Below are 27514 nucleotides of genomic sequence, written 5' to 3' on the forward strand. Positions count from 1 at the left end.
AATGCCAGTGAGCAAGAAGAAACATCTTGGTGCCTTTGGGTTCAGGCTGAGTCCTAGTTTCTCTGAGCAAGAAAAAAAAAAGAAGTGGTGTCTATCCACTGGAATTACAAAGAACAACAGTTCTGAGATAATTCACTTGAATAACAGTATACATTCTGATTAACTCACAAATGTGAATAGCATCTACCAACAACAGCAACAGAAAGAATCGGGGATTTTAGAGAACTCATCCAGACAACACAAAGAGTGTTCAAAACCAGTCTGTATTGTTGTCTTTGATATATATATTCCAATAAGACCAAAATAGAAAAAGCTTCTTGAGATGGAGGAACAGCTAATTCCAATAAAATTGCAACACAGTAAGAGTGAATTAATTAGAAAAAAAAAACCCTTATGAACTTGTAACTCTACAACAGAATTGAAATGTGGGAAAACCCCTGTGAGGCATCCTCAGCACAAGTCATAGATAGAGCAGAGGCAGACTATAAAGCAAGGGAAGAAACCTTCAGCATTCAGCAATCTGACTTCACGTCATGCTCCACTCCAATAAAAAAGACTGCCTGCCTGCTAAGACCCTCCCCACCACCACCATCATTCAGTTGAGCCTCCTCTTCTTCCCGCAGCTTGGTACAGAAAGGTATGTGCTGCATGACAAGAGAGAAAGACCACTTATCTTTCAACACAAAATTGGGGAGGAAAGTCTATATAGTTATTACTGCAAGGTGAGGGGTGGGGGAGGACCACTGATGTGTAATGGCTGGTAAGTGCTCGTCTTGGAAGAAGAAAAAATTAGACAGTGAATAAATCCTTAAAAACAAAAATACCAGACTTCGTGTGTGTGAACTGAATCTTCCCATCAGTGTTTCAAAATCGAAAAGACATGATTACACACAAGGCATTAACATCAAAGAAATGAAGCACTGCTTTGATCGAGTCAGACTGAATTGCCATTTGAATGCCAGGTTCCCTCAAGTTTTAAAAAAACGTGGGCCTCCCCAGACATTTCCCAGCATGCTCTGTGGCATGGTGCCTCAGACGTATTGGAAACTGTGTCCTGAGTGTCAGGCACATCCTCTTCTCTCCCAGCTACACTGATCTATCAGTTTCTTGCCTGGCTGGGCCTGCAGTAGCTGTGCCAGCCCATGCAGTTAGGAGTGTGTGCGGAAGAGACTTTCTCCCCCTCCCTCTGACCGTCTTGAACTCTAAACCATATATCCAATGTACCAGCACAACACATACTTTTGTTGTTCATTTTCATATACAAGCGACAACAATGCTTTGGTTTTGTTTAAGAAACCAGCCCCGGCAGCCATCGCTGCATGCGTGCAGCCCTGATAGAAAACCAGTCAGTTGTGTTGGTGTGAGGGACACCCAGAATTAAACCCAGTTCCTGTTCTTTTTGAACACCTGATCAGTGCTACCAGCGACACACAGGATTTGTCAGGGGAAGATTATCTGTTCAGCACCTATTTGTATGTACCCTTCCCTGTCCAGCTAGAGATAGTAAAGACTGTTCCGTGGGCAAGAGTTGCTCTGTGGAGAAGCAAGGATGGTTTTCTCTACAAGTTCTTGCAGTTATAGCTCCACAGCACTTTGAATTGCCTTGTCCTGTGGCTGACGGGCTGCACATCAAAAACCAGCTAATAAAACTACACAGTATGTGGAAACCATATTCTCACCTGAGGTAGCACTGCTGGTCTTTGTCCGGCCAACCTCTGTAAGGAGCTGACCTGAGGGACTTTAATGGGCACTGCAGTAATGGTTCCCAAACCCTGCGAGAAAAGGGGAGAAAGGAGTGCAGCATAAGTAACAAACAACTGTCACTTTTGAACAACTGTTCTTTGCATCTTTCATCCATTCCAGGGCTGCCTCACACAATATACGTTTTCTATATGAGCATCACTTCTTTGAAGGAAACCAGGGCTGATAACAGTCAGGCATTTTGAGCTGGATTGGAGGCGTCCCAAATTGGGCCGGCCCAAAAAGAGGTATCCCGAAGCCTCCACACACTCCCCCACAAACTGTCCCCATCCTGTCCACAGGGTGACACAGGTGTGATCAGATGACTGTCATGCACCATCCCTGTCACTCGGCTTGGGGTTCCCCCCCATACATTTTAGTGGTCATGTGCATTCATGCGCACATGCACTATGTGCACTTGCACTCTGAACAGTTTTTTTTTTAAGCTTAGGGCGGCTTGGCACTTTCACACCACCAAGGCACCTCACTTGCTCCCTTCCACTTCTAGATGGCAAGGAGGAGACTGGTGTTTGACTCAAAAATTTGCTACCACTTTGGAAGTGGTAGCTTTTTGAGCCACACTGCGGAGGCCTGAGGACAGGGTGAGTACAGGACAAGGACGGGTAGCAGATGTTTGTGTGTGGAAGGATTTTTCTGTTTGATTTCTAAGGCGTCTCTGAGTCGGCCCAGTCTGTAATCACCCCAGGTGTCCATTTTATTGCAGGTATATGTGGTAGGAAATCTGGACTGTTGGTGGCTGTCCAGGGCATAAGCATGGAATAGAGCAGCCTCATTCTAACATCATGCCCACACAGCAAGTTTAGCATGTGCCACAGATTTGAGAAAAAAGACACCATCTCTTTTTTCGGTTTCATTTTAGATCAGAATCAAGCCCAAGTATTCAATAGTAAAAATCAAGGTTAACAACAGGCGGAGAAGCATCAAAAACATTTCCCATTCTTCTATTTCCCCCCTTTTCCAATATTACATCTGACAAAAGATAACTCCCAGCCTAGGAAAGTGTAGTATCAGTTCTAGATATTGGTTCATTCTATAAAAATCCACACACAAAAAGGTTTCTTTTTTTAAAAGTAACGAACAATAAAAAAGGGGAGGCAAAGGGAACAAGGGAAGCCAGACAGCGGCTTTGTACTGCTAAGTTCATTCTTCTTGGTATCTATAGACAAGGAGTTCGGGTTGTGTTTTCCAATGAAGCTATCATTAGTCCTGTCACCTACACTCTTGGAAAAATGCTGTCAATTTATTTAACTGAAGAAGTTCAGAGTACTGCAGCTGCCTCTCAGGAGAATGAAAACAAATTATGGCATTCTTCAGTTATGAAATTTTTACTGCCAAACAGCACATACATGATGTTTACAAGCCATATTAAAGCTCTGTTGTTTAAATATTTAAAATGGGAAGCAAGCTGAGGTTTAAAAAAATTACATACTAAAGAAGAAAAATATGCCAGGTTTTTTCTTTCTTTCATTTTTGGTTATTCTTTGGGGTTATTATTTGCTTGCATCAGATTCTTAAAAAATTACATACTAAAGAAGGAAAATATGCCAGGTTTTTTCTTTCATTCATTTTTGGTTATACTTTGGGGTTTTTATTTGCTTGCATCAGATTCTAGCATCTCACTGCTCTCCTGGTAATAGTGAAGTATCCATTGGATTCTGTGCATAGTCATGTTTGCAAGTTGTTATTTAACATCCCAGTTTTAGGTTTAGGAGATTGAGAAGAAATACAGAGAGAAACATACATGTTTGATAATTAGCAAGTTATTAAAGGTGGAAGGACAAACCCCCCCCCCAACAACAATTCAGGACAATTAAAAAAAAAAAACAGAGCAAGCATAAGAGTAGGAAAAATTACTAGCCAAATAAACAAAACTAAAATTACTCGTTAAAAAACACAACAAAAAAAGAAGGCATGTGTAATGAATTAAATATCTAGGGCACACTGTCTAAACAAAGTTAGGCAATTTAAAAAAAAAAACTTATGTTTTCATGGGGCTTCACTAGGCTTGCCAGTCCCCAGGTTTGGGTGGGGGATTCCCTGGTTTTTCAGGCTTCTCCCCACTGCCAACCAGCTAGCCAGCAGGGGGAAGCACCACCTCAACAGCCATTATGAGCCTTTAGATCTCAAGCTGGTTCAGAAGCTTGCAACTGTTTCTGTTTTGGAATGTGTGTGTGTGCCTTTAAATCTCAGCAAGATGGAAGCTACCTATTGGTAGCTCTGGGCTCAGACTGTTGCCCTGTGCTGAGCTTTAGAAAACCTACCGGTTTGGGGAGGGGGGACTTGCAGTCTGCTTTGGTTTTTTAAGTGAAATATGACAACCAGCATTGCAGGACAAGTATAACAGAACCCTGCCTAACCGAATAAACAGAATGTTATCAACTTGCCCAAACTACTTATTTATTCAAATATTTATATCCCACTTTTTGCTGTAACCCAAGGCAGCTTGCAAATCATACTAAAAACATAATAGGGGTGTGCAAATTCGCCCCCAGCTCCATTGTAGCTTATGAGAGCCATCATAGACAATGGCCTCATAAGCTATAAGGGAGAATTAATCTGGGGGTATCTGGGGCTCTGGGGGCTGTTTTTTGAGGTAGAGGCACCAACTTTGCAGCATAGCTACTGACACTTCTCCTAAAAAAATTCTCTCAGTTTCAAAAAGATTGGATCAGGGGTTCCAGTTCTATAGGCCCCAGAAGAAGGTGCCCCCATCCTCCATTTTTTTCCAATGGAGGTTGTGAGCTGAAACAGACATTCCTTGAGCTGGCTTTAAAATTTTGTGCACCAGTGCCCCCTAGTGCAGCTTAGAGGGAACTATGCTCCTACAGTGTAAGTTTGAATGAATGAACTTTTTATTACGGTCATAGACCAATATAAAAATTATAACACATCATGTAAAACCCCTCCTAAAATACATAAAATACAATAAAATACTTAAAACTTTTCCACACCTATACAGGTCGGGGATAACTAAAATATAATTTAACCAATTTTAAAATCCAGAATCAGTTCAAATTAATATAAAATCCTTTAAATCCAAATATATAAAATCGTTTATAACCTAAAATTCAAACAGATCATACAAAACCTACCATTTCTTGTTTCTTAGTATGGAACTTCACCAGGTAATGGCAGAATTTAGCTATAGATGGACTTGCATCCACCAAAAGTTTCTCCAAACACGCCCCGTCGGCATCTGCTATTGGTTTGACTACAAACGGGGAAACAAGCCTGTCTCTATATGCTTGGTGGAATGGGCATCGAAAAGTTTGACATACTGTGATTGGGAAGGAGTTCCATAAAAAGGATGACACCAAAGTTCTCTCTGACCCAGATGGCCCAGGCTAGCCTGTTCTTATCAGATCTCAGGCGCAAAGCAGGGTCATCTTCTGTTAGTACTTGGATGGGAGGCCACCAAGGAAATCCAGGATTGCTATGCAGAGGCAGGCAGCGGCAAACCACCTCTGAATCTCTCTTGCCTTGAAAACCCTACAGGGTCATCATATGTTGGCCGTGACTTGATAGCACTTTACAACAACACCCCCCACACACACACACACATACAAAGCTGTACTTCTAGAACTAACAAGTCTGACTTGAGGCAACACAGACTTCAATTCATGTCCTGGGAGGGGATAGACACAGAAGAACAGGTATCTGAAGAAGCATGCATGCATACAAAAGCTTATACCTTGAATAGAACTTGGTTGGTCTTAAAGATGCTGCCGGACTCAAACTTTGTCCAGGTATTTCCTAAGTTATCCTAGGACCCAGCTATTAAAGGTTAAACCCGGCACATAAAATCATTGGATAAGTCAACTGGCAATCTGTGGGGCTCTTAGTGCAAAGTGCCCCCTCTGACTATGACCAGACAGGATGAGCTGTTGTGCTGCTTTATGGGCCAGCTGAGTTTAGCTTGTGTGCTGGAATTTAGTTTTCATATTCCTTTCAAAATCTCATTTGTCAGCAAATCAACAGCATTAAGTAAATCATTAACATGCAGAACAGTGAGTGTAGATGCAGCTACTTTCCACTAAGAATTTCAAAGAACTTTTCTGTAATGTGTTAGCTTGATTCACTTTATGTTGACAAGGGGAGAATGGATGCTGAATATACAGGCCAAAAGAGATTAAGGAGCTCCTGATTCACCACCCCACCCTTTCCCAGTACTGCAGGGCCCCACTCTGCAAGAATCAAACCCTCACATTGTGAAATGAAATACCATTGTGGTTAGGGTTGCCTGTCTCCATGTGGGGCTGTGTGATCTCTCGCTATTACAATTGATCTCCAGATGAGAGAAGCCAGTTCCTCTGGAGAAAATTGCTGCTTTGGAGGGTGGACTTGAAGGCATTCCTCCCTGTCTCAAACCCTCCCCTCCACAGGCTCCACACCCAAATCTCCAGGTATATCTCCACCCAGAGCTGGCACCCCTAATCTTGGTCTTACTGCACCATTCTAAAAATGTATAGAGATATATCTGAATCACAGAGAATCATAGAATTATAGAGTTGGAAGAGACCTCCAGGGTCATCAAAAAAGCTCAAAAACTCATAGAGGAAGCTGGAAACTCAAAAATACCTCCCCCCACACCCCCAGTGACACCTGCTCCAAGCCCAGAAGATGGTAAATAATAATAATAATAATAATAATAATAATAATAATAATAATAATAATAATAATAATAATAATAAACAACAACAACAACTTTTTATTTGTATCCCGCCCTCCCCGCACAAGCAGGCTCAGGGCGGCTCACAACATAGGAATGCAATACAATATAATAAAATCACATAAAACAGTAAAATTAATATGCAGTTACATTAAAATTAACATTAAGGTGCTAATAGATCTTAATTCAGTAGAAGAGAAGAAACATACACAGCGACATTATCTTAGCTCGGTATGGGCGAAGGCTATTTTGAAGAGGTATGTCTTACAGGCCCTGCGAAATTGATTTACACATTGCAGGGCCCGTACCTCCTCCGGGAGTTGGTTCCAGAGTAGTGGGGCCGCAACGGAGAAGGCCCGATCCCGGGTGGTCTTTAATCTGGCCTCCCTTCCAGGATCCCTGGCCAAAGTGGCCTGGAGAAAAATTGCTGATTGACCCGCTCCAGTGGTCCCTCAAGCAGCTGCAGGGGTGGCCGGGGGAGGGAGGGAAGGTCAGCGGCTCCACGCAGGGGCACCCTGACACTTCCTGGGGGTACGACCCCTCGGCCCCATCTTGGCTATGGGCCTGACTCTTGATTGGATAGAATCTCAGACAACATAAAGGCAGAAAGTTGCTGATTAGCTTCTGCTGACGTCTCCTACACAGCTGAATCGAGTGGAAGTTGAGGTGCTATGCGGAATTTGTGATCTCTAAACTTTTGGCATTTGTCTGGGATTAGCAGGCTGATGGTTCACGTTTGGGGCCAGAGATGGGAAAGGATTGTATGACTCATTGTCTTGTTGCCATTGACAAAACACCTGCATTTCTCCTGAATGGTGCAGAAAACTCCTGCGTGACATTCATTGATGACAGTCGAATTTGGGTCTGCTCTTCTCTCATTCCTCGCTGCCTATTTGCCTCCCATTTCTGAGAATGGCTGTTCCCCCTCCTGCACTTGTCAAAGAGCAAGCTGGTGTGCATTATTATGAACCTTTAATTAACAAGCTGAAAAGACATTTTTCTGGCAATGCCTGACCTTTAAGCACTTTGTATGAATTTATTGATACCAGCAGAAACAATAATTTAAAAGGTTATTTTATGACCATGGTATAGTTTATAGCAGCACTTTTGTTAAGATAAATGAGTTTCTTATTACTACATTTATGGTACTAAGCATTTTAATAAAAAAGAACTATAAAAGTCAAAAGATAACTTCAAATCTCTTCTCTATCTGCAGCCTACATGCAGCCAATGATGGCTTCCTGAAATGTCTACGTTGCTATGTGCATTAAAGATAGAATGAGGGCCTGGTTAAATAGAGGGCAGGCAGAAGATCTCAAAAGAATCCCAAGGAGAAATATTTTGGAAAATTGTGGATGTCCAATTGAAAAACTTAAGAGAGCAATGCTAAGTAGTTCTACTCAGAAGTCCCATTTTATTCAATGGGATTTATTCCCAGGAAAGTGTTCATAGGACTGCAGCTGTCTCACACACTGGTATGTATTTTAAACCCAGTTTTGAGAAGCATGCAAAGAGCTTTCTGACCATACAAACATAATAGAGTGAAATGGAAATCTCTAGGCCTTTTATAAGTTTTAAGGAGAAAAATTGCACTTTAGACCAGGTCTTGCATCAGCACCAATCCTGTGCCAGTTTGTGTAACCTGATCTCACATACTAGAAGTGTGGCCATGGCTTCGCTATACTCATTATTGGCCTTTTAGAATCATAGCATTGGAAGGGACCTCCAGGGTCATCTAGTCCAACCTCCTTGGACTTTCATCTATCTGTCTGTCTGTCTTCGTCTTCTTCTTCTTCATCATCATCAATCACCATCATCTACCTTACAGTGCACTGCTTCTTAATGTATTAGTTTTAAGCAGATTACTTTAATATATATAGGAAAAGCTCGACCCCACTAACTTGCTCATTGTTTTTTTACCTTTAGGTTTTTACATTTGGTTTAGCTGGAAAGTCTAGTCAGGCAGGGTGGCAGGGTATCATTCCTACCCATCATGTATTTAGTTAGGTAGTTTTGTTTTTATTCTTACTCAGGTTTAGGTGGGGAGGGAATAAGGGAGGGTTTGGGTGGGAAGGAGGCTAGTTAAGATGCCAATAGGCTGACCAATTGATTGCTTAAATTTGTTTTATTGTGCGCCTTCTTGGGATTGTGTGAAGGTTAGGTTGTTACTAAGGCTCTATTGATTTCCCAGTTGGGCACGTAGTTGGGCCACTACTAGGCCAATAAGATCAAGCAGGAAGGCCATGCAGGGGTAAGGGATATCAGTAATAGGAGGGCAAGGGAGATATAATGGTGGGACTAGGCGGGATTCTGTTAGAAGAAACGGAAAAAAATGGATATACAGTGATGCTTGGACTTCTTCCCACCTGCATCCCATCCCAAGAAATACTGGTTGTGGGGCTAAGGAAACATACCCTTCTCTGACACTGGTGCTGTGCAATGCCTGGTCTATTAACAATAAGACCTCAATTCTCTGAGATTTTCTCACAGAGCAGAAAGTAGGCCTGGCTTATGTAACTGAGACCTGGGTGAGGCAGGGTGAGATGGTTGCCCTGGGTCAACTTACTCCACCTGGGTTCTCGGTCCTCCGCCAGTCTCGGGCAAAGGGGTGGGGTGTGTGGCTTTGCTCATCCAAGAATCCTTTTCCTTCAAGGTGCTCCCTGCACCAAAAATAGCTGGCATTGAATGTGTTGGCCTGGCCTGGGAACCCAAGGTGAACTTGGCTATCTGGTTGGTGTACTGACCACCTAATGCACCTCCAGATAGCCTACCTGGCTTGTTGGATGCTGTATCGGGCTGGGCTTTGGCGCACTCCAGGCTGCTGATCCTGGGGGGTTTCAGTGTCCATGCCAATGATGCAGCATCCTCTCAAGCCCGAGACCACAGAGGCACTAGGGCTCCCCTAATTTATATACCCACTCATCTATGCAGACCACATGTTGGATTTGATTTGGGGGATGGGGATAAATGTTGATGCTGCTGAGGCAATGCCATGGTCAGATCATTTCACCTTGAAGGTCGCATTAAGCATACCAGGCCCTCCCTGTTTAGGTGGTGAGCAGATTTATGCTCTACAGAGCTAATGGACCCTAGAGTGGGGAATGCTCTGTGGGACCCTAGGATGCTCTGTGGGATCTGATGCTCCACAGTGCCTCATTAGATGTGCTGGTGGAGGATTGGCATTGCTGGTTCTCCAAAGCCATTGATGAGATTGCTCTCCAGTGCCCTGTCCACCCTCATGCCAAACTAGCTCCAGGGTATACTCAGAGCTATGAAATTAAAGTTGAGACAGCTAGAGTAAAGGTGGCAATGTACTCATGATGAAGCAGCAAGAATATCTTATAGGATAGGGGTGGCCAAAATTGCTTAACGTAAGAGCCACATAGAACAAATGTCAGATGTCTGAGAGCCCCAAGACATGAACAATCATCACATACATATCTTTATTAAAACGCTTAATTCTTTCTTTGCACAGAAAGATAAAATACATATGTCTGTACTTTACAACATGAATATGTTAGGAGGCTTTTAAAAATTTGTTGTATTATTATTGGGACAAAAGCTGGGAAACAAAAGCTGGAAACAACAGTCCCCATAAAACCAGCAAAAGGAAATGTTATGAAATTATTTTTTGGCACCAGTGGGAGAAGGAAACACACATGTATCATATAATTCACTGACCACTGTTTCCATCATTATGCATCACTCTTTGCCTCAACACCAAGGTTATTAAATACAACTCCTACAAGAGCTATGAAACTAAGGGAGAGCCCTGCATTGCCTTCCTTAATTCCATCCCTCCTTCCAGTGGCTCCCTCAGCTCTTGCACTCTCTTTCCCCACTCTAGGTCTCCAGGTGAACTCTGTGGTGGAGGAGAAGAGCTTGCAAACCTGCCTATCCCCCACCCCCACTTCACACATGATGGAAATAGTTGCTAACTGGTTTGTAATGTTTCTTGATTTTGTTGTTACCTGCCTTGAACCCGCTTGCAGGGAAGGTGGGATAGAAATCTAAAAAATTAAAATGTAATAAAATAAAATAATTATGAGAGAAAATTTGAGAGCATCTTGATCTGTTGCACGCCTTGGTACCAGAGTCATGTTATTGTTAAGTAGTTTGTCATTGAGGGTGAGAAGTCGTTTTAGGTTAGCAGCTATCTGTGAGTAAGAAAAGTTGCCACCTCCAGAGCTTTTGTGATGGAAGCATCACTAACGAGCAGAGGTTGTTGGTGAGTAATAATGCAATGAACTGGATTGAGTTGGAAGCTTTAGGTGAGCACCAATGGTGACCTGTTGTCATTTTCCTTGGTCCTATCTTGTAGTAAGCTGTCCCTGAGTTATCATTCTGGCCCTTCCAATCATCTTTCTTACCATATCAGAAAGATATTGTAGTTGCAAAAATGCCTGTTGCAGATCCTTCAAGTGACAGTCCCTCTGTCTGAGGGACTATAGCACAGGATTTGGTTATGCACAATGGATTGTTCGATGTGGTTGGGGTGGTAGCTGGAGGCATTTAGATATCTTTGCCAATCTGAGAGTTTCTGGTATAATGTGGTACGAATGTGTCCCTCGTGTATCTGAACTGTGGTGTCCAGGAAGTTTATTTCTTGGGTAGTGTTGGTAGTTAGATTGATGGTGAGGCGGAAGTTGTGGAAAGCCTGGTGAAATCTCTCGAGGGATTCTTTGCCACGGGTCCAGACAATAAAAATGTCATCGATGAATCTCAAGTAAAGGAGAGATGCCAATGGGTAGAATTTCAATAAATGCTGTTCTAGATCCACCATGAAAATGTTGGAATACTGTGGAGCCACTGTAGTATGAAAAGCATTTAAACCTCCACTCTGACCAGAGATCCAAATGGATCTCCCACAGATGAATATTCAACAGATGTTTGCAACATTTGCAGTCCTGCTCCACAAAGTAGTAACAATCACAACTGATGCACGGAGCAGGGTAGAAACTCTACCATATTCCCCAGGAAAAGAACATGCAAGATCTCTGCAACCAAGTGGAATCTTAATTAACAGAATAGCAAAGTACTCATTTAAAATCAATTGATACCATGACCATTCATTTTCAATAGCACTATTTGAAAATTGTGTTGTTCTCATCAACAGCAATATGAGCAAAAATAAAAAATGTAGGATCAGATGCATGATTATCTGGGATTTTGAGCTTCAGAAGTGAAATTCTTAATTATGTCAGAGACATCTGCTGTGGTCTTCAGCTCAAGGTGGTGCTGGAGCCACTTTCATTGGACTGCGCCAAGAAATATTAGCAATTAAGCAATGTTATTTTTTTAATCAAGTCTAAGCAATAACTTTTAAAAAGTAATTTGACTTAACTGTAAATCTAAATTTAATGCAAACATAGAAATAAAACTATTATTTATGACCCTCTTTCTCTTTCAATGAAAAAAAGAAATTGGTGGGAGAAACATCTTCATCAGTCATCATACAGCCCAACATTTCACGAATTTATTCCACAGCTTGATACTTGGGCCAGCAACTCACAAGTTACCACAGTGGCTGTTCACAAATCCCTCTGGGTGATCCACCTTTTGAGCAGCAACTACCTGATCTCTCCATCTGGCTTAGTACTTTAATTTTAAATATTTATTACATTGCCTGCTAATTTTTTAAAAAATGAATATTTACTATTCATCTTATGGAGGCCACTGATGTAAAACTATGACTGAGCCTTGCTTGTTGCAAGATGACTATTTGATGAGGTGGGGAGGGTCCAGGCATAGCAGTTTTATAAAGGGGGCAAAGTAAAACAGAAAGACACCCTGGAAACAACCAGCACTTTCCAGTGCTGATTCCACCATCTGTCAACACAACCCCATTAAGTCTGAGGATACAAAATCCCATGACTTGGAGTCATAAACATTATGTTTATCTAAAAATATACAATGACTCAAGTCTCTTCCACCCCCCTAAAATAGTAAAAATATTTCTTTAAATATTTTAGAAACTTACCCGTGTACCCCCTGAAGACTACAGTTTTAAAATAATTGTGTTTTTATGGGAATAGCAACCAATTTGTACGCATCTTCATTTATCAAAAGAATGAAATTTATTTTAAAAATTAAATCTGTGATTTAAATTTGGCCGGTTTCTCACCAATTGATTGCTGCTTTAAAAGCCCCTTGATCTCAATCAATCCTTCCTGATCAACAATTGGTGTGAGAGAACAGACTGGGGCTTTCATTGCTAAAGGGATAATGGATAGTACTTACCGAAGTTTTTCATTACAGTCTTTTTATACAGCATGTATTTAAATCTGCCTCCTCAGAGTATGCTATTGCACAGTAAAAAATAAATAAATGACATTTAGTAAATCTGCTACTTTAGAATGACTACCTCTGCACAAGAATGTGTTGTTATATTATAGCTACATTTTAAAAAAAATGTATACCTCTCTAAAAGTAAATACTGCTTCTCATAGCAAATAAGATACCTAAAGCTATTTTAAGGAAATGTTTTGTCTGTTACATGTTCAATATTGGCAACAGAATGGATTTTTAATCTGGTAGTGACAAGGGAACAGATTACTATGGCAACAGCAAAGATGAAAATTCTTAACCTGAATGGATATTCACTGAAGTAATTGCAGGGTGTTTTCTTTTTCTTTTCTTTTTTTTTTAAAAATCCGATTCATTCTACATTCATTTTACAAACGCAGCATTCAACTTTGAGCTTGCTTATATAAAAGCCAAGTACTAAATGCAAGCTTTAAATGTAATCTCACTTTAAATACTTAGGGAACCTGAACTCAGCAATCACCCTTTGTTTCGAAACCTTTATTCTCTACAAACATCTTAACTATTTTTGTATATCACAGACGGAGGGGAGGGGGAGCATATTCTTCCATGAAGGACAGAGTCCAAGTTTCCTACTTTCATCGTAAATACATTTTTTTTTTTGCGAAACATTTGTAAATATAATTTCCATACTATATAGGAACTTGTATATGAGAATATTCAGTTTAAAAGGCAAGACTGCATCTTTTTAAAAAGCGTATCACAATATTCATAATAGGGCCTTACTACAAAAAACATGGTTACAAGGCCAGATAACGAAACAAGTGTATTCACTAGGTTAGGGGATTTCACACAAAAGTCAGCAATGTAACTTAAAAAAAAAAAATCACTACATTGCCTTTTGCTACATTGTACTGTTCTAAGAATGCCTTTATAATAGGGAGCTTTCTAATGCTAAATATACTGCTGTTCTGAGGCAATGAACCCCTCCCCTCCCCCACAATCAACAAAGCTATGTCAGGGGCAGTGTACCCTACCACTACAGTTCTGGCATCTGCAGCCATCTCCAGGTTATCCACCCAACAAGTCTGGGCCAACTGGAAAGGATGCTCCCAAGGGTTGAGTAGTGGCACTTCCCAGGGTGGCAACATCCAGCCAGCACACAGCCCTTGGCACTGAGTGTCCCATCGCTTGGAGGGGGGCTTGCTGTGTTTGGTTGACTCAAAGCCAAGTCTTTAACACAGCAGAGCCCACTGAGGGGAGGAGGGTTAAGCAGAGTGGGCATGATTGGGGGTGGGAGGGCTGGCAAAGGTTTTGTGGCATCCAGCCTATCTAGAGATGTTTACGCTCAGGAGGATTTTTTTTTTAAAGATAATTTTTTTTCCCTGAGGATTTCCGTTTGGAAATTTGGAGGAAGTGTTAGTGGATAAAAACCTTATACAATATTTTCCTTTTGGAATGGAAATTTGGAGGAAGTGTTAGTGGATAAAAACCTTATACAATATTTTCCTTTTGGAATGAGAGAAATATATATAATTAAGACAGGATGGCTGATACCAGATGGCCGGTTCAGGCCGGCTTCAACCCTCCCCAAAAACAGCCAGCCGAAAATTGAGCACCCCGGAACTTCTGGGCGGTGCTCGGAAAAGGGGCGGGACGTGGGCACCCGGGGAGCATCTGGAATGCTCACGCATCCCATCCGCAGCTCCCTGGGTGCTCTTCAGGCGTTCCCCTGCCTTCCAGACGGCCAGGGAGGCACCTCAGAGGCACTCCAGTGAAAAGGCACTACTTTCAAAGTGGTGCCTTTTCGAGCCAGCTCCTGGCAAACCAGTGGCAGGACGGGGACAGGAGGCGGATGTGTGCGTGTTGATGCACTTTTTTGGACCGCCTGCCTCCTGCCCCCCAGGCAGCTTTAGAAGCCCATCTGTTATCAGCTGATGTTACTCAAAAATGTGTAGGATGAGGATTTTGGCAGCCGAGGAGACATCCCTGTCGATTCTGCTAAATATATCTGCAGCCTTAATAACAGCTGACCATTCCCTTCTTATCTAACAACTAGAATATGGAGTTGGTATACTGGAAGAGTTGCCCTTTGGTGTTTTTAGTCTTTTTGTCTGATGAAAAAAGCACAGGAGAAGGAAAGTCGTGAGCACCTCCAGGTTGCATTATTTTGCCACCTACAGTCTTTAATATTTATATGAGGCTGATGAATGCGATCATCCAAAAGTATGTAGTTGGAAGTCATCAATATCTGGATGATTTTGTAACTACTCTATGTGGGGCTGTCTTTGAAGACAACCAGGAAGCCAACAGGAACACATAGGGTTGCCAGCTCTGAGTTGGGAAATACCTGGAAGATTTTGGGGGTGGAGCCTGTGGTCTGGATAGGGGAGGGACTTCAATGGAATATAATGCCATAGGGTCTACCTTCCAAAGCAGTCATATTTTCAAGGTGAACTGATCTCTGATGGCTGGAGATCACTTGTAATCCCAGGAGACCTGCAGCTACCACCTGGAAGCTGGCAACCCTAGGAACGCATTGTTCCTATTTTAAAACAGCAGCATTGCAGTTTGTGCTTGAGTACAAAGTACTGGTGATGGACTTTAAAACCCTTCATGGCCCAGAATCCGAGATCTGGAGGAAACATGCAACTATTATGGTTCCCTAGCTGCTGCCTAAGAGCCCCATGGCACAGAGTGGTAAAGCTGCAGTATTGCAGCCAGAGCCCTCTGCTCACGACCTGAGTTCGATCTCAGCGGAAGCTGGTTCAGGTAGCCAGCTCCAGGTTGACTCAGCCTTCCATCCTTCCAAGGTCGGTAAAATGAGTACCCAGCTTGCTGGGGGGGAAAGTGTAGATGACTGTGGAAGGCAATGGCAAACTACCCCGTAAAAAGTCTGCCATAAAACGTTGTGAAAGCAACATCACCCTAGAGTTGAAAACGACTGGTGCTTGCGCAGGAGACTACCTTTACCTTTTAGGTGCTACCTTCTGGCTTTCTACCCACTTAAAGGTGCTCACGACATCTAGCAAAAAATGTTCTTTTACACTACAGTAATGTCTCTCACTTTGTGGCATGTGCTCTCTAAGAAGGTGCAGACACCATCCTAAGAAGTTTTTAGGAGATACTGTAAGCCTGTTTATTTTCTAGGGTTTTTAATGTGGTTTAGGCTGGCGGAGGGAGCATTAATGAAGTTATACCACATTATGGTTTAAATGTATAAACCCGCTTAAGCCTCAAGGGAAAGGCATGGTATAAATATTTTAATAAAATAAATACATATTATGTGAAACAATTTACATAATGTTGCCAGGTCCAACTCAGGAAATATCTGGGGACTTTGGGGGTGGAGCTGGGAGACTTTGGAGGTGGAGCTGGGACACTTTCCCATTCCAAATAGATAATAAAAATACAGCAGTGCTGTTCCTCTGAATATAGTCTTCATTTCCTCCTCCTCTTTTTTGCCTTCAAAGAGTTCCCCAGCAGTTGTACTTCCACTAAATGAAAGTGAACATATATACACACACACACTCAAAAGTGAAGCTAGAATAAACCATTTGCAAGTCCGCACTTTTGTGATCTCACTGGGGCAATTGACTCCTGGGAGTTGCTGGATGTAGCAATCTGCTATATTTCAACCAATTTCTTCAGACTAACACAAGAAGATGAAAGTAAGGAACAGGGCAGTCTATGGGGTGGAGTTTTCCTCCATCCCATAATCAGGTTCTATGTGCCATAAGCAGGTTCTAGTTTTCCTTCTTCCCATAATCAGGTTTCATGTGCCTTTCAGTCACTGGCACATGAAATTGGATTAGCTTTAAAAGAGAAAAACTGAGGAACCCACTACCTTTTCCAAAATGTTTAAAGTAAAAATCATTTGGCTGGCTTGCAAAGCCTTTCATTCCTGGAGAGGCGCTGGCAGCCCAAGGATGCAAAATTTATTTATTTTTATTTTGTTCCACTTATATCCTGCCCTCCCCATCGAGGTGGACTCAGGGCGGCTCACACAGACATGCATATACATGAATAAACATAATAGTATAACATTAAAACCATAAAACACAGAATAAAATAAACATAAATACATAAAAATTTTGGTGCTATGATCTTAACCATTTCCAAATTTGTAATTCTCTGTACAACGGATCTCAGTTGTTCTCTCTGCAGCTGCTGTACAGTAGATTGTTGGTGGTGGTTCATATGTTGCATTAAGCTGTAGTGGCCAGCAACCTAGTTCACAAATGCGTTGTGGAAGAGTGCCATCTTACACGCCCTGCAAGGAAAGGGTCTCTACCCACAATGCCTCTTGGAGTGCCTGAGAGGCATGGGCACAGGGAATGGAACTCTCCCCTCACACCTCTCAGAGACTCCAAGAGGTGTGGGCAGCAGGGCTTTCTCCCTGCTTTTGCACCCCATGGGGTAGGATCTTCCCCCTGCGCTTCTCAGAGTCTCCGAGAGGCATGGTTGGCAGGGCTTTCTCCCTGCTTTTGCACCCCTGAGGTGCAAAAGCAGGGAAAGGATCTCTTCCTTCCCAGAGTATCTGAGAGGCATGGGCTGGTGGGGCAACACCTTCACTGTGGCCTGATCTCTCCATACTGTCCTATGGGCCCATAGGATAGAACGGAGAGATCAAGCCACCACTGTGGTGTGACCACAGAGAAGTGGTTTAAAGTTTAAAACTCCTGTATTATTGTGCCGCAGTGGTGACCTGATCTCTCCATTCTATCCTATGGGCCCATAGGATAGAATGGACTTCATTCTATCCTATGGGCCCATAGGACAGAATCAAAAGATCGAGCCACAGCAACCCCAGAGAAGGGACGGGCACAAGTAGTTAGCCTTGCCTAGGGTGCCAAACAGTCTAGGTCTGGCCCTGTTCGTACCCATCCCTTATCCTCATTCTGCTATGAAAGCTTGCTGGGTAACGATAAGAAAGTCACATACTCTCAGCATAACCCACCTCACAGGGCTGTTGTGAGGATAAAATGGTGAAGAGGAGAATGAAGTAGGCCACTTTGGGTGCTCAACGAGAAGAAAGTAAATTAACAAATATTCATACCAGTTATATACAGTATAACCTGTCCCCCCCCCATATAATCATTTGCATATAACCTCTTTTATGGGGGTCATCTTTCCTTTTCATGTCATTTCCTTTTTGTGGAATTAGGGAATTGGTGTATTTATAAAATGTAAATGTGTGCTTTTCTTACAAGCTAAACTGCAAATGCACCAAAAATTAAGAACAGCAAACTGCAAACTGCCGCACCTTATGCAACCTTAGTACATGTATCTTAGCTGTTGCTATGAGTTGGGGGTGGCAGGGTTGAAGACAAACCCCAGATTCTGTAGTAAACCAAAACAAGTGTGTTATTTGGATAGAAAACAGCCTATTCAGTTACAGCAAGACTAGCATTGGGATATTAAGTTATCGTTTATAATACTGGAATCACTGAACTCATCAATGGTATATCATCAGTAACAGCAAACACAGAAGAAAGTAATGCAGGGCAGTCTGTACTCTCTAGCCTAGTCTTCGTAATTGCTATTTGTGTTCAATAAAATTTTAAACATGAGATTTTCCTGGAACAGTTTCTTAAATTTAATTTAAATATGTCTTTCAGCTCGCATAGTCATAGTTTCAGAGTCAATTTCCACCCCTACATCTAACACATCTGTATCTTTAGAATCCACAGGATTTTTTTTTTTTACCCATATTTCTATTTTGAGTATAAACACTACACCTAGAGTGAAAGTGAATAGAACAGCTTGCAAACCACTGATACCTGCCTGGGGTCAAACATTCAAATTATGAATAATTCAAATGCTCCTCTAATGAAATAGCATTTTTTGACAATAAGTAGAATGAAGGCATCTGGCTGGCTTCCAAAGCCTTTCATTCCCAAAAGTGGAGCTTTTTGTCAAAATAAAGAATGTGTGAAGAATAAGCACACGTTGTAATTGTCACCATTAAAAACACACACACGCTTGGGGTATGATTCATGGCACTTAAGCAGTTTTGCGGAACACTGATTTCAACCTGCGAGATTTAGGCATGTACTTACCTCTCCCCCTGTAATCATCAGGGCTAACAATGCATACTTAACACTGGATCACGCCCCAAAGATTTCTTTCCACTCAAAACTGATCACCTCAACCTTTCTACAAGCTGCAGTCACCCAGAATCAATCTCCATATAGTTTATCTATCCACTTTCCATTGTTGGCCTCAGAACTGTAAACAGAGCTAACTTGAAAAATATTGGCATTTTTCAAGAATGCCAGCTGGCTAATTTAGATGAGGTACAAGACAACCTCCAAGCACAATAAAACAGCTATATTTTAAGCAGTGTTCTTCGTTTTCTGAAGTGAATCAAATCTCTCCATGGGGGTTATTTTGATTAGTGTCCAAATAATACAAAGCTATTTGTGTGCTCCCTTTGAGCAGAACAGTCCTCACTATTTGTTTATGGAATTCTCTTTCAGGCTTGGATTGTTGTTGTTTCTAAAATAAAGTCTCAAATACTTCCACAGGAAAACACAAATAAATTATTTCCCCCCCTGCCCTCGTGTTTTGTTACTGTTAATCGTTAAATGTTCCGGCATGGCACAGTTGTGCTGATGTTATGCTGACACAATATGTCATTCTAGCACAAAACCAGAAGTGATGTCACTGCACTCTAGTATTCATCCCAGACTTTATGGTGAATCATCTCTCTGGTGCAATGACATCCCTTCCAGTCTTACATTGAATGTGCCACACCAGAGAGACCCTCCCCCAGTTTTGCTCCTGCCAGCCTGAGAAGTGGAGGAGGAATGAGGGTTGATGTTCTCCCCTCCCCCCAATTAATTGCAGGAGTTTATGATTTAAAACCTGCTGGGTTGTGAGCACCGACAGAGCCACCACTTTTTCACTATTTTCAGTGCAGCTGGCACACATCTCAAAGCTTCTGCCTTACCTGACACACACACACACACCTATGCAGAGGACCAGAAGGACAAGAGAAGAAGGGAAGGAGTCCTTTGAACAAAGGCAAGATCAAAGCCTCTCCCTCCTTCTCCTTCCTTCTGTTATTTCAGCATTGGGTTGCCAACCCCTAGGTAGAGCCTGGAGATCTCCCAGAATTAAAACTGATATCCAGAGACCAGTTCCCATGAAGAAAATGGCTACCGTGGACACTATGGCCTCACATCCCTATGGAGCTTCTTCCCCTCCCTAAACTCCATCTTCCCTGGGCTCAGCTCCCAAATCTCCAGGACCTTCCCAATCCAGAGCTGGCAACAGTACATGTCCTGTGTGGCACTTCCTCTTGCCCCTGTGAGTTAGTCCTCCAATGCTCCATGCATGTTTGGATAGCAAAGCCTCTCTACCCAGCACTGAGGTCTCACCTCTGGCTCTTGTTCTTGCCTATGTGGGGATTTGGGGGTCTGCCTTACAGTGGCTCTCCTCCTTTCTCCAGAATCGGGGACAGAGGGTGGTACTGGGAAAGAGGATGTCCCCACAGTTTCCGCTGGATTGTGCAAATTTCTCTTTTCATGGTTGTATGAAAACTATTCTTGTCATGAGTGAGGAGAAGGAGATTGGATTCATACCCTATCCTTCACTCAGAGTGTCTTACAATCTCCTTTCCCTTCCTCTCCCCACAACAGACACTCTGTGAGGTAGGTGGGGCTAAGAGAGCTCTTTCAAGAACTGCTCTTGAGAAAGCAGTTCTTTCAAGAACTGTGACTGACCTAGGATTCCAAGTCATCTTTTTGAAACTTGGGGAGTGTTATGAGGACAGGAACCAGATGCTATGCTGAAATTTTAGTGTCTCTACCTCAAAAAAACAGTCCCTCTGGAACCCCAGATACCCACAGATCAATTCTCCACTATACCCTATGAGAATTGATCTCCATAGGGTATAATGGAGTGCCCAGCAGACATTTCCATCCCCCCTGCTTTCTGATAACCCTGAAGTGGGGGGAGGACCTCTAAACTGGGGGATCCCCTGCCCCCCAACTGGGGATTGGCAACCCTAGACTGACCAGGGCTGACCCTAGATTGTCTGGCACCCTAGGCAAGGGTGACTTCTGTGCCCTCCCCTCCGCCGCACTGATAATGTCACCGAGTCACATGGGGGCACTCATTTTAGGACTCCTAAAAGGACGGCGCCCTAGGCAATCACCTAGTTTGCCTAGTGGCAAGGCCAGCCCTGTGACTGACCCAAGGTCACTCAGCAGGTGAATGTGGAGAAGGGGGAATCAAACCTGGTTCTCCCAGATTAGAGTCCACACACTTAACTACACCAAACCACTAAGCAAACAGCCCTGAAGGCTTACCCATAAGGCAAGCCCTATAAAGTTCCAGAGTTTGGGGGTGGGAAGAGAAAGAATCTGTGCAGGCTGTGAACTTTTTGCATCCTCCTAATTGCCGAGGGCTTATCCAAAAGCTGCTGGTGACTTCTATGGTGGCTTCTCTCGCTCGCAATGTGTAGCTTATGATAAGGTTTACCAGCTGAACCAAAAAACAAAAAGAAAACAAATTTGCCCCACATGAAACACCTTTCTGGCTACTGGACTGTTCATGTGAAGAAATTCATTTTGCATTACCGACTAATTTAGAGCTTCTGCAGGAAATGACATTTGACTTGTAATATATATATATATAGATGAATATTACAAGCTAAGGAACTTTGTATTCTGAGCCAAGTAATTATGGATTCTGTCAGCATTACTAATTAATTGTAAAATAAAACAGGCAATGGGTAAAACCCCATCTTCAGCAATGTGTAGTCAGGGAAATAAATGGAAGATCAGGCAGAAATAGCAGTGCCATTCTAAACAAAGTTACATCCTTTTGTATCCACAGAAGTAAAGGCATCACAAGTCTGTAACTGTACTTAAGTTGGCACTATAGGAGAACTTTGTTGTTGTTGTTCAGTCGCACAGAGTCCGACTCTTTGTGACCCCATGGACAAAGTCACACCAGGCCCTCATGTCTTCCACCATCCTCCGAAGTCTGCTCAAATTTGTGTTTGTTACATCAGTAATGCTGTCCAGCCATCTCATCTTTTGCCGTCCCCTTCTTCTTTTGCCTTCTTTAAAAAACAGTAAGTCTTCAGGTCTAGATGGCATACACCTGATGGGTCTTTCCCAGCATCAGGATCTTCTCCAGTGAGTGCTGCCTTCTCATTTGGTAGCCAAAGTATTTGAGCTTCAGTTTCAGCATCTGACCTTCCAGGCAACAGTCTGGGTTGATTTCCCTTAGGATTGACTGATTTGATCTTCTTGCAGTCCAAGGGACTCTCAAGATTCTTCTCCAGCACCACAGCTCAAAAGCATCTATTCTTCTGCACTTGGCCTTCCTTATGGTCCAGCTCTCACAGCCATACATTGCTACAGGGAATACCATCGCTTTGACTATGCGGACTTTTGTTGTCAGGGTGATGTCTCTACTTTTTATTATACTGCCCAGGTTCACTATAGCTGTCCTCCCAAGGAGCAAACATCTTTTAATTTCATGGTTACAGTCACCATCTGCAGTGATCTTGGATCCCAGAAATGTGAAGTCTCTCCCTTGCTTGCCTGTAAATGGCTGAGAATGGTGACTAAGCCCTAAGCAAGCATTGAAATGGATGACCTCAGCTGCAGAGCAGGTCTTGGTCAGCAGAGATGCCAATCTCCAAGTAAGACCTGGGGATACCCCAGAATTACAACTCATCTCCAGACTACAGAGACCAGTTCCCTTGGAGAAAAGGGATGTTTTGGACAGTGGACTCTATGGTATTGTACCCTGCAGAGGTGCTTGTCTTCTCCAGGTCCCACCCCCAAATCTCCAGGAGCTCCTGAACCTGGAGCTGGGAACCCTACCCCCTACCAATGGCCAGGGGAGACCTGGCAACCTTGCAGGGTACTGATCTTGTTGGGTCTGAGTGGGGCTGCAGACCTAGTGCAAGAAGTAGGTGTTGTTGCACCAACTAGGAATGGTGAACACAAGGCTATTGTCCTGTGTTCATATCAATGGAAAGTTACCCCCAAGTCCAAAACAGTCACACTGGATCAAACAGTCAAACTCTGCAACCTGATCCACAAGTATGGCCTCAACATGTACTACTAAGTGCTCCCGCCAGTATGCCAGGACACTGGCTTTGTCATACTGGACTAAGCCATGGGGGGCACCAGGGAGGTACCAATGGATGTCTGGTAGGGAGAGGATGGAGGAGGCTGCCCAAGGCTGGGGAGGGGAGTGGGGGGGGGGGCTGGCCTGGCCTACCACTCCCCTCCCTCCCCGCTGCTGTGTGCATAGAATAAAGAGGTAATGATCCAAAACAAAAACCAGGGAACTTTGCAAAATGAGGGGGAAGCTGAAAGGTAAACTTGAGAGAGTCAAATCCTTAAGCGGATGCTTGGAAGCTACTTTAAACCACATACGGAGACTCAGATAGAATGCGTACCTCAAGTCTAAAAGGATGACTAAGTAGTTAGTGACCAGAAGACAAAAAGGCTTATTTTAAAAAGTCAAAGGTTTACTAAAACAAAGGTGAATAGAAGGGAGCATGGAGTTCAGTAAAAGAAGCACATGTTAACAAACAATTAGGCAAGTGAAAAGAGGATTTGAGGGACTAATTGTTAAAAACATCAAGATAAACAATAATAATTTCTTTAAATATTATCAGGAGCAGGAAACTAGCTAAGGAAGCTGTTTGATCTCTGGATGATAAAAGAATAAAAGGGCTGCTTAAGGAAGATGAGGAGATGACAGAGAAACTGAATTCTCTGCATCTGTGTTCACAGTAGAAAGTGTCTGGCATGTAACCACAACAGAGGCACTATTTTTCAGGAAGGGAATCTGAAGAACTGAGTCATATTGAACAAGAGGTTAACTTCTAGGACTATTGGGCAAATTAAAAAACAGTAAGTCTTCAGGTCTAGATGGCATACACCTGATGGGTCTTAAGGAACTCAAATGTGAAATTGTTGATCTCCTAGTCAGTACATGTGACTTGTTGCTAAAGTCAGCCTCTGTACCAGAGGAGAGTAGCAATGTTACACCACTATTTAAAAAGCGGTCCCAAGGGGATCCAGAAAATTGCAGGCTAATTAGCTTAAAGTCTGTCCCAAGTAAATTAGTAGAAACTGTTTTAAAGAGGTGCATAAAGGAGCAAAGTCTACTGACAAGAAAAGGGGAGACCTTCTCACCAACATTTGGAGGTCTTTGAGAAAGTAAACAAGCATGTAGATAATGATGATCCCCAGGGGGTTTTTTTGTAGAAAAAGCCCAGCAGAAACTCATTTGCATATTAGGACACCCCCCCCATGCCAAGCCAGCTGGAACTGCATTCCTGTGCATTCTGCAATGCGGGCCAGTGGGGGGGATCCTCCCCCGATGTTGCTGGCATGATGACATCACTTGCAGTGAAGTCATTGAGCTGGCAACATCATGCGCTGGCTGCTCTAGCAGCTTCTGGGAAAACTCTATGGTTCTCCCGGACGCTCTAGCAATTTGGGAGGGAAAACTCTATGGTACAATAGGCTGTGGGGGACTTGGCAGCCCTAACTGCTGCAAACTTACAAAAATTTAAGTAAAAACTTAGATTCAGTATGAAATAGAACATCAGTACCCTATAGACAGCAGCATTAGGCTGCCCATAGATAATATTTGTACCCATTATAAAGGAGTAAAACATTACAATATTACAAGAAAGGTCCATCCAATGAGCACCCAGATATAGGCTCATTTTGTAAAAAAAAAACTTATTCAAAAGGAGTATTCCTATTTCCTTCAGGGTTATCAGTCTTATTACAATTCAGCGTTCATGCTCTCTGTAACATCTTTATTTTCTTCAAAATCTCTCATCCTGGAATAACCCATGGTAATTACAACAAGACACAACAGAAAGCTGAATGGAAGTGGATAATTCAGGCATCTACATCTTTAGCTTTCTTAAATCTTTCTAAATACATACTGTCCATGTAGGGACAAAGATTCTGCTGGAATTCCAAAACCAGGGAACCAAAATTTCACCACCTTTGCCACAAGTAAATGAAGCTACTTGTATAAATTATTCTGCATAATTAACTACTTGCGATGTCCTGGTTTTACAGTTCAGGATTTTAAAGGATGCATTTGGATGTTTTTAATTCGCTCTTTGCCACAAATACTGTGAGGGGAGGGAATGACCATCAGATAGGATGTTAGCTTTCTTGAGTAATTATGAAGCCTCTTTTTAAAGAAGATTATCAAAACACCTAATTCTGCTCCAGGTGCCAGAGTTTGCATTTGAGTGATAGGTCTGAGAACATACAAACTATGCATTACCTCCATAAAATGTGTAAACATTTCCTATAAAACAAATAATAGATCTGAGAATATACAAACTATGCATTACCTCCATAAAATGTGTAAACATTTCCTATAAAACAAATAATTCCAGTGACACATCTGAATACCCAAATAGCAGTGACACACAGTCTTTATGCCTATTAATCAATTTAAGGTATGAAAAGAAGTGATTGTTTCAAAGAATAATAAAATACTGTTGTAATAGAGATTTGGAAGTCATTATCCAATTTATCAGCCAGTTTGGGGTAGTGGTTAAGTGTGCGGACTCTTATCTGGGAGAACTGGGTTTGATTCCCCACTCCTCCACTTGCACCTGCTGGAATGGCCTTGGGTCAGCCATAGCTCTGGCAGAGGTTGTCCTGGAAAGGGCAGCTGCTGTGAGAGCCCTCTCCAGCCCTACCCACCTCACAGGGTGTCTGTTGTGGGGGAGGAAGGTAAAGGAGATTGTGAGCCGCTCTGAGACTCTTTGGAGTGGAGGGCGGGATATAAATCCAATATCTTCTTCTTCAATGTCTACCTTGGAGGGCTGTTGGATTACTGAGATAATGTATGTGAAATATATTATGCATTTGTAATGTACTAAATAAATTCTGAATTTTATTATTTATTAGAAGTTCCCTCACCTTCTAGCTCTTATGGTTACTTGCGAGATCTGGTATACCCACTGCACATATATTTAAGACTAAAAATTATTTACACTTATTATTGTACATATTTAAAAAGGTAAAGGTAGTCTCCTGTGCAAGCACCAAGTCATTACCGACCCACGGGGTGACGTCACATCACAACATTTTCATGGCAGACTTTTTACGGAGTGATTTGCCATTGCCTTCTCCAGTCATCTACACTTTGCCCCCATCAAGCTGGGTACTCATTTTACCGAACTTGGGAGGATGGAAGGCTGAAAGGCTGAGTCAGCCTTGAGCCAGCAACCTGAACCCAGCTTCTGCCATGATCGAATTCAGGTCGTGAGCAGAGCTTGGACTGCAGTACTGCAGCTTACAACTTTGCACCACGGGGCTCTTAATGAATGCTTTTTAAAATGGCTTAGAGGGTATCTCTTTTTGTAAATATAAAAATTAAGTTGAATAACTTATCCCCATTGAATTATTTCTTAGTTTTAAGAGAGAACCTATAAAAATGGGGGAAGGGAAATCCTACCATTTGAAAACTGTAACTCTATAGCATTCTCTAAGAGACAGATTAAGTGGTGCTTTCCCAACAATACTCTGAAAGCCCCCTGGTGCTTAACCCACTACTGTTTCATAACTGCTATATTTCAGCAGCTTGACAGCAACAACACTATTTAAACTGATGACGCTCTCCTTTGTGCCCATCAAATGTTTCTTCAGAGGTGAGTTCCAGGGCAGGATTACATTGCAATCCCGGACAGAGTCATACACTTTCCAAACCCATTGGGTTTAGAAGTGTGTCATTCTGCTTAGGATGGCATTGCCATTTTACTTGTTATTTATTGTCTGAAAAAATGTGCTGATACTTCAATGTTTGCATGAGGTCACTAACAGCCAGGGCTTTTTTTTCTGCCAGAGCCCTTGGGAGCAGAGCTCCACCTGGGCTGGCCGGGGCTCCAGCTGGCCCAACCCACTATGTGGCAGCCACGTGGTCCTTGGCCAGGCAGTGTGGCCTAATACTGAAATGAGCTCCAGCTGGGCTTTTTCTACACACACAAAAAAAGCACTGCTAACAGCTCTGGTTCAGAACTTTCCAGAGAAAGAGGCACACTAGAGATCTAGTTGTCATGGAGGTGGCAAGCCCATGTCAGGGCTGTATCACTGCAGAAGACTGAGTAGGGTTCACAAGATTTAAGGGAGGGCTAGACTGGTCAGGAAAAATCTTGGAGGGCAGATGCCCGGTGGGGGGGGGCTACTCCCTGTCAGGACCACCCTGACCAAAGTGGGTGGTAGCTGCTGCTGCAAGGCAAATGCAAGCCGCTGCCCCCAAGCCAGTAGCCCTTGCCTTCAGCAAGGCAGGCAGGAGCCAGCAATGCAAGCCAATGACCTTGTCCCACATGAGCGGGGCAGGAGCAAGCCACGTAGGAGCTGTGCTGAGCCTGGTCCTTTCTCACAGATAGCAAGGAAGCATGAGAACCATATGAACTGGTTAAAAGAGCAAGGCTCCCAGCTTAGCCCAGGGCTTAAGCATTCTGGAGGGCGAGAGGCTCCACCTGTTCCTGAGCTTCATCTGGCCAGGCAGGGCTTAATTGAGTAGTCCTGATCTCGTGAAACACACTTAGACAGTGATCTGGAACAGTAGATGGAACATGGGCTACTAGCCTGGTGCTTCTTTGATGGTGAATTGCTTCCTCATGGACTTGCTGTCTCCGTTGCTCATGCAAGGTGGGGAGAGAACTCAGGAGACTTGAAGTCTGGCATCTGGCCCTATAAGACAGAGGACTCTGCCTGGGATTTGGGTGTGTTAACGGCATTGCCTGAAGGAAAGACTTCATGGTTAGGTACTTTGACTGAGGCCTGCTGGGCT

The 27514-nt window shown here is 42.9% G+C and overlaps 1 protein-coding gene across 2 annotated transcripts in view; it reads right to left on the reverse strand.

Moving 5' to 3' along the window:
• PHF21B (PHD finger protein 21B) overlaps positions 1-27514 on the reverse strand; it is a 238701-nt gene that overhangs the window by 60423 nt on the left and 150764 nt on the right. For both annotated transcript variants that reach the window (XM_060254364.1, XM_060254363.1), the window contains one exon: positions 1680-1772. In XM_060254364.1, the coding sequence (XP_060110347.1) occupies positions 1680-1772 (93 nt within the window). The remainder of the gene's footprint in view (positions 1-1679; positions 1773-27514) is intronic.

This window comes from Heteronotia binoei, chromosome 14 (genome assembly GCF_032191835.1).
Source record: "Heteronotia binoei isolate CCM8104 ecotype False Entrance Well chromosome 14, APGP_CSIRO_Hbin_v1, whole genome shotgun sequence".
Taxonomy (NCBI): Eukaryota; Metazoa; Chordata; class Lepidosauria; order Squamata; family Gekkonidae; genus Heteronotia; species Heteronotia binoei.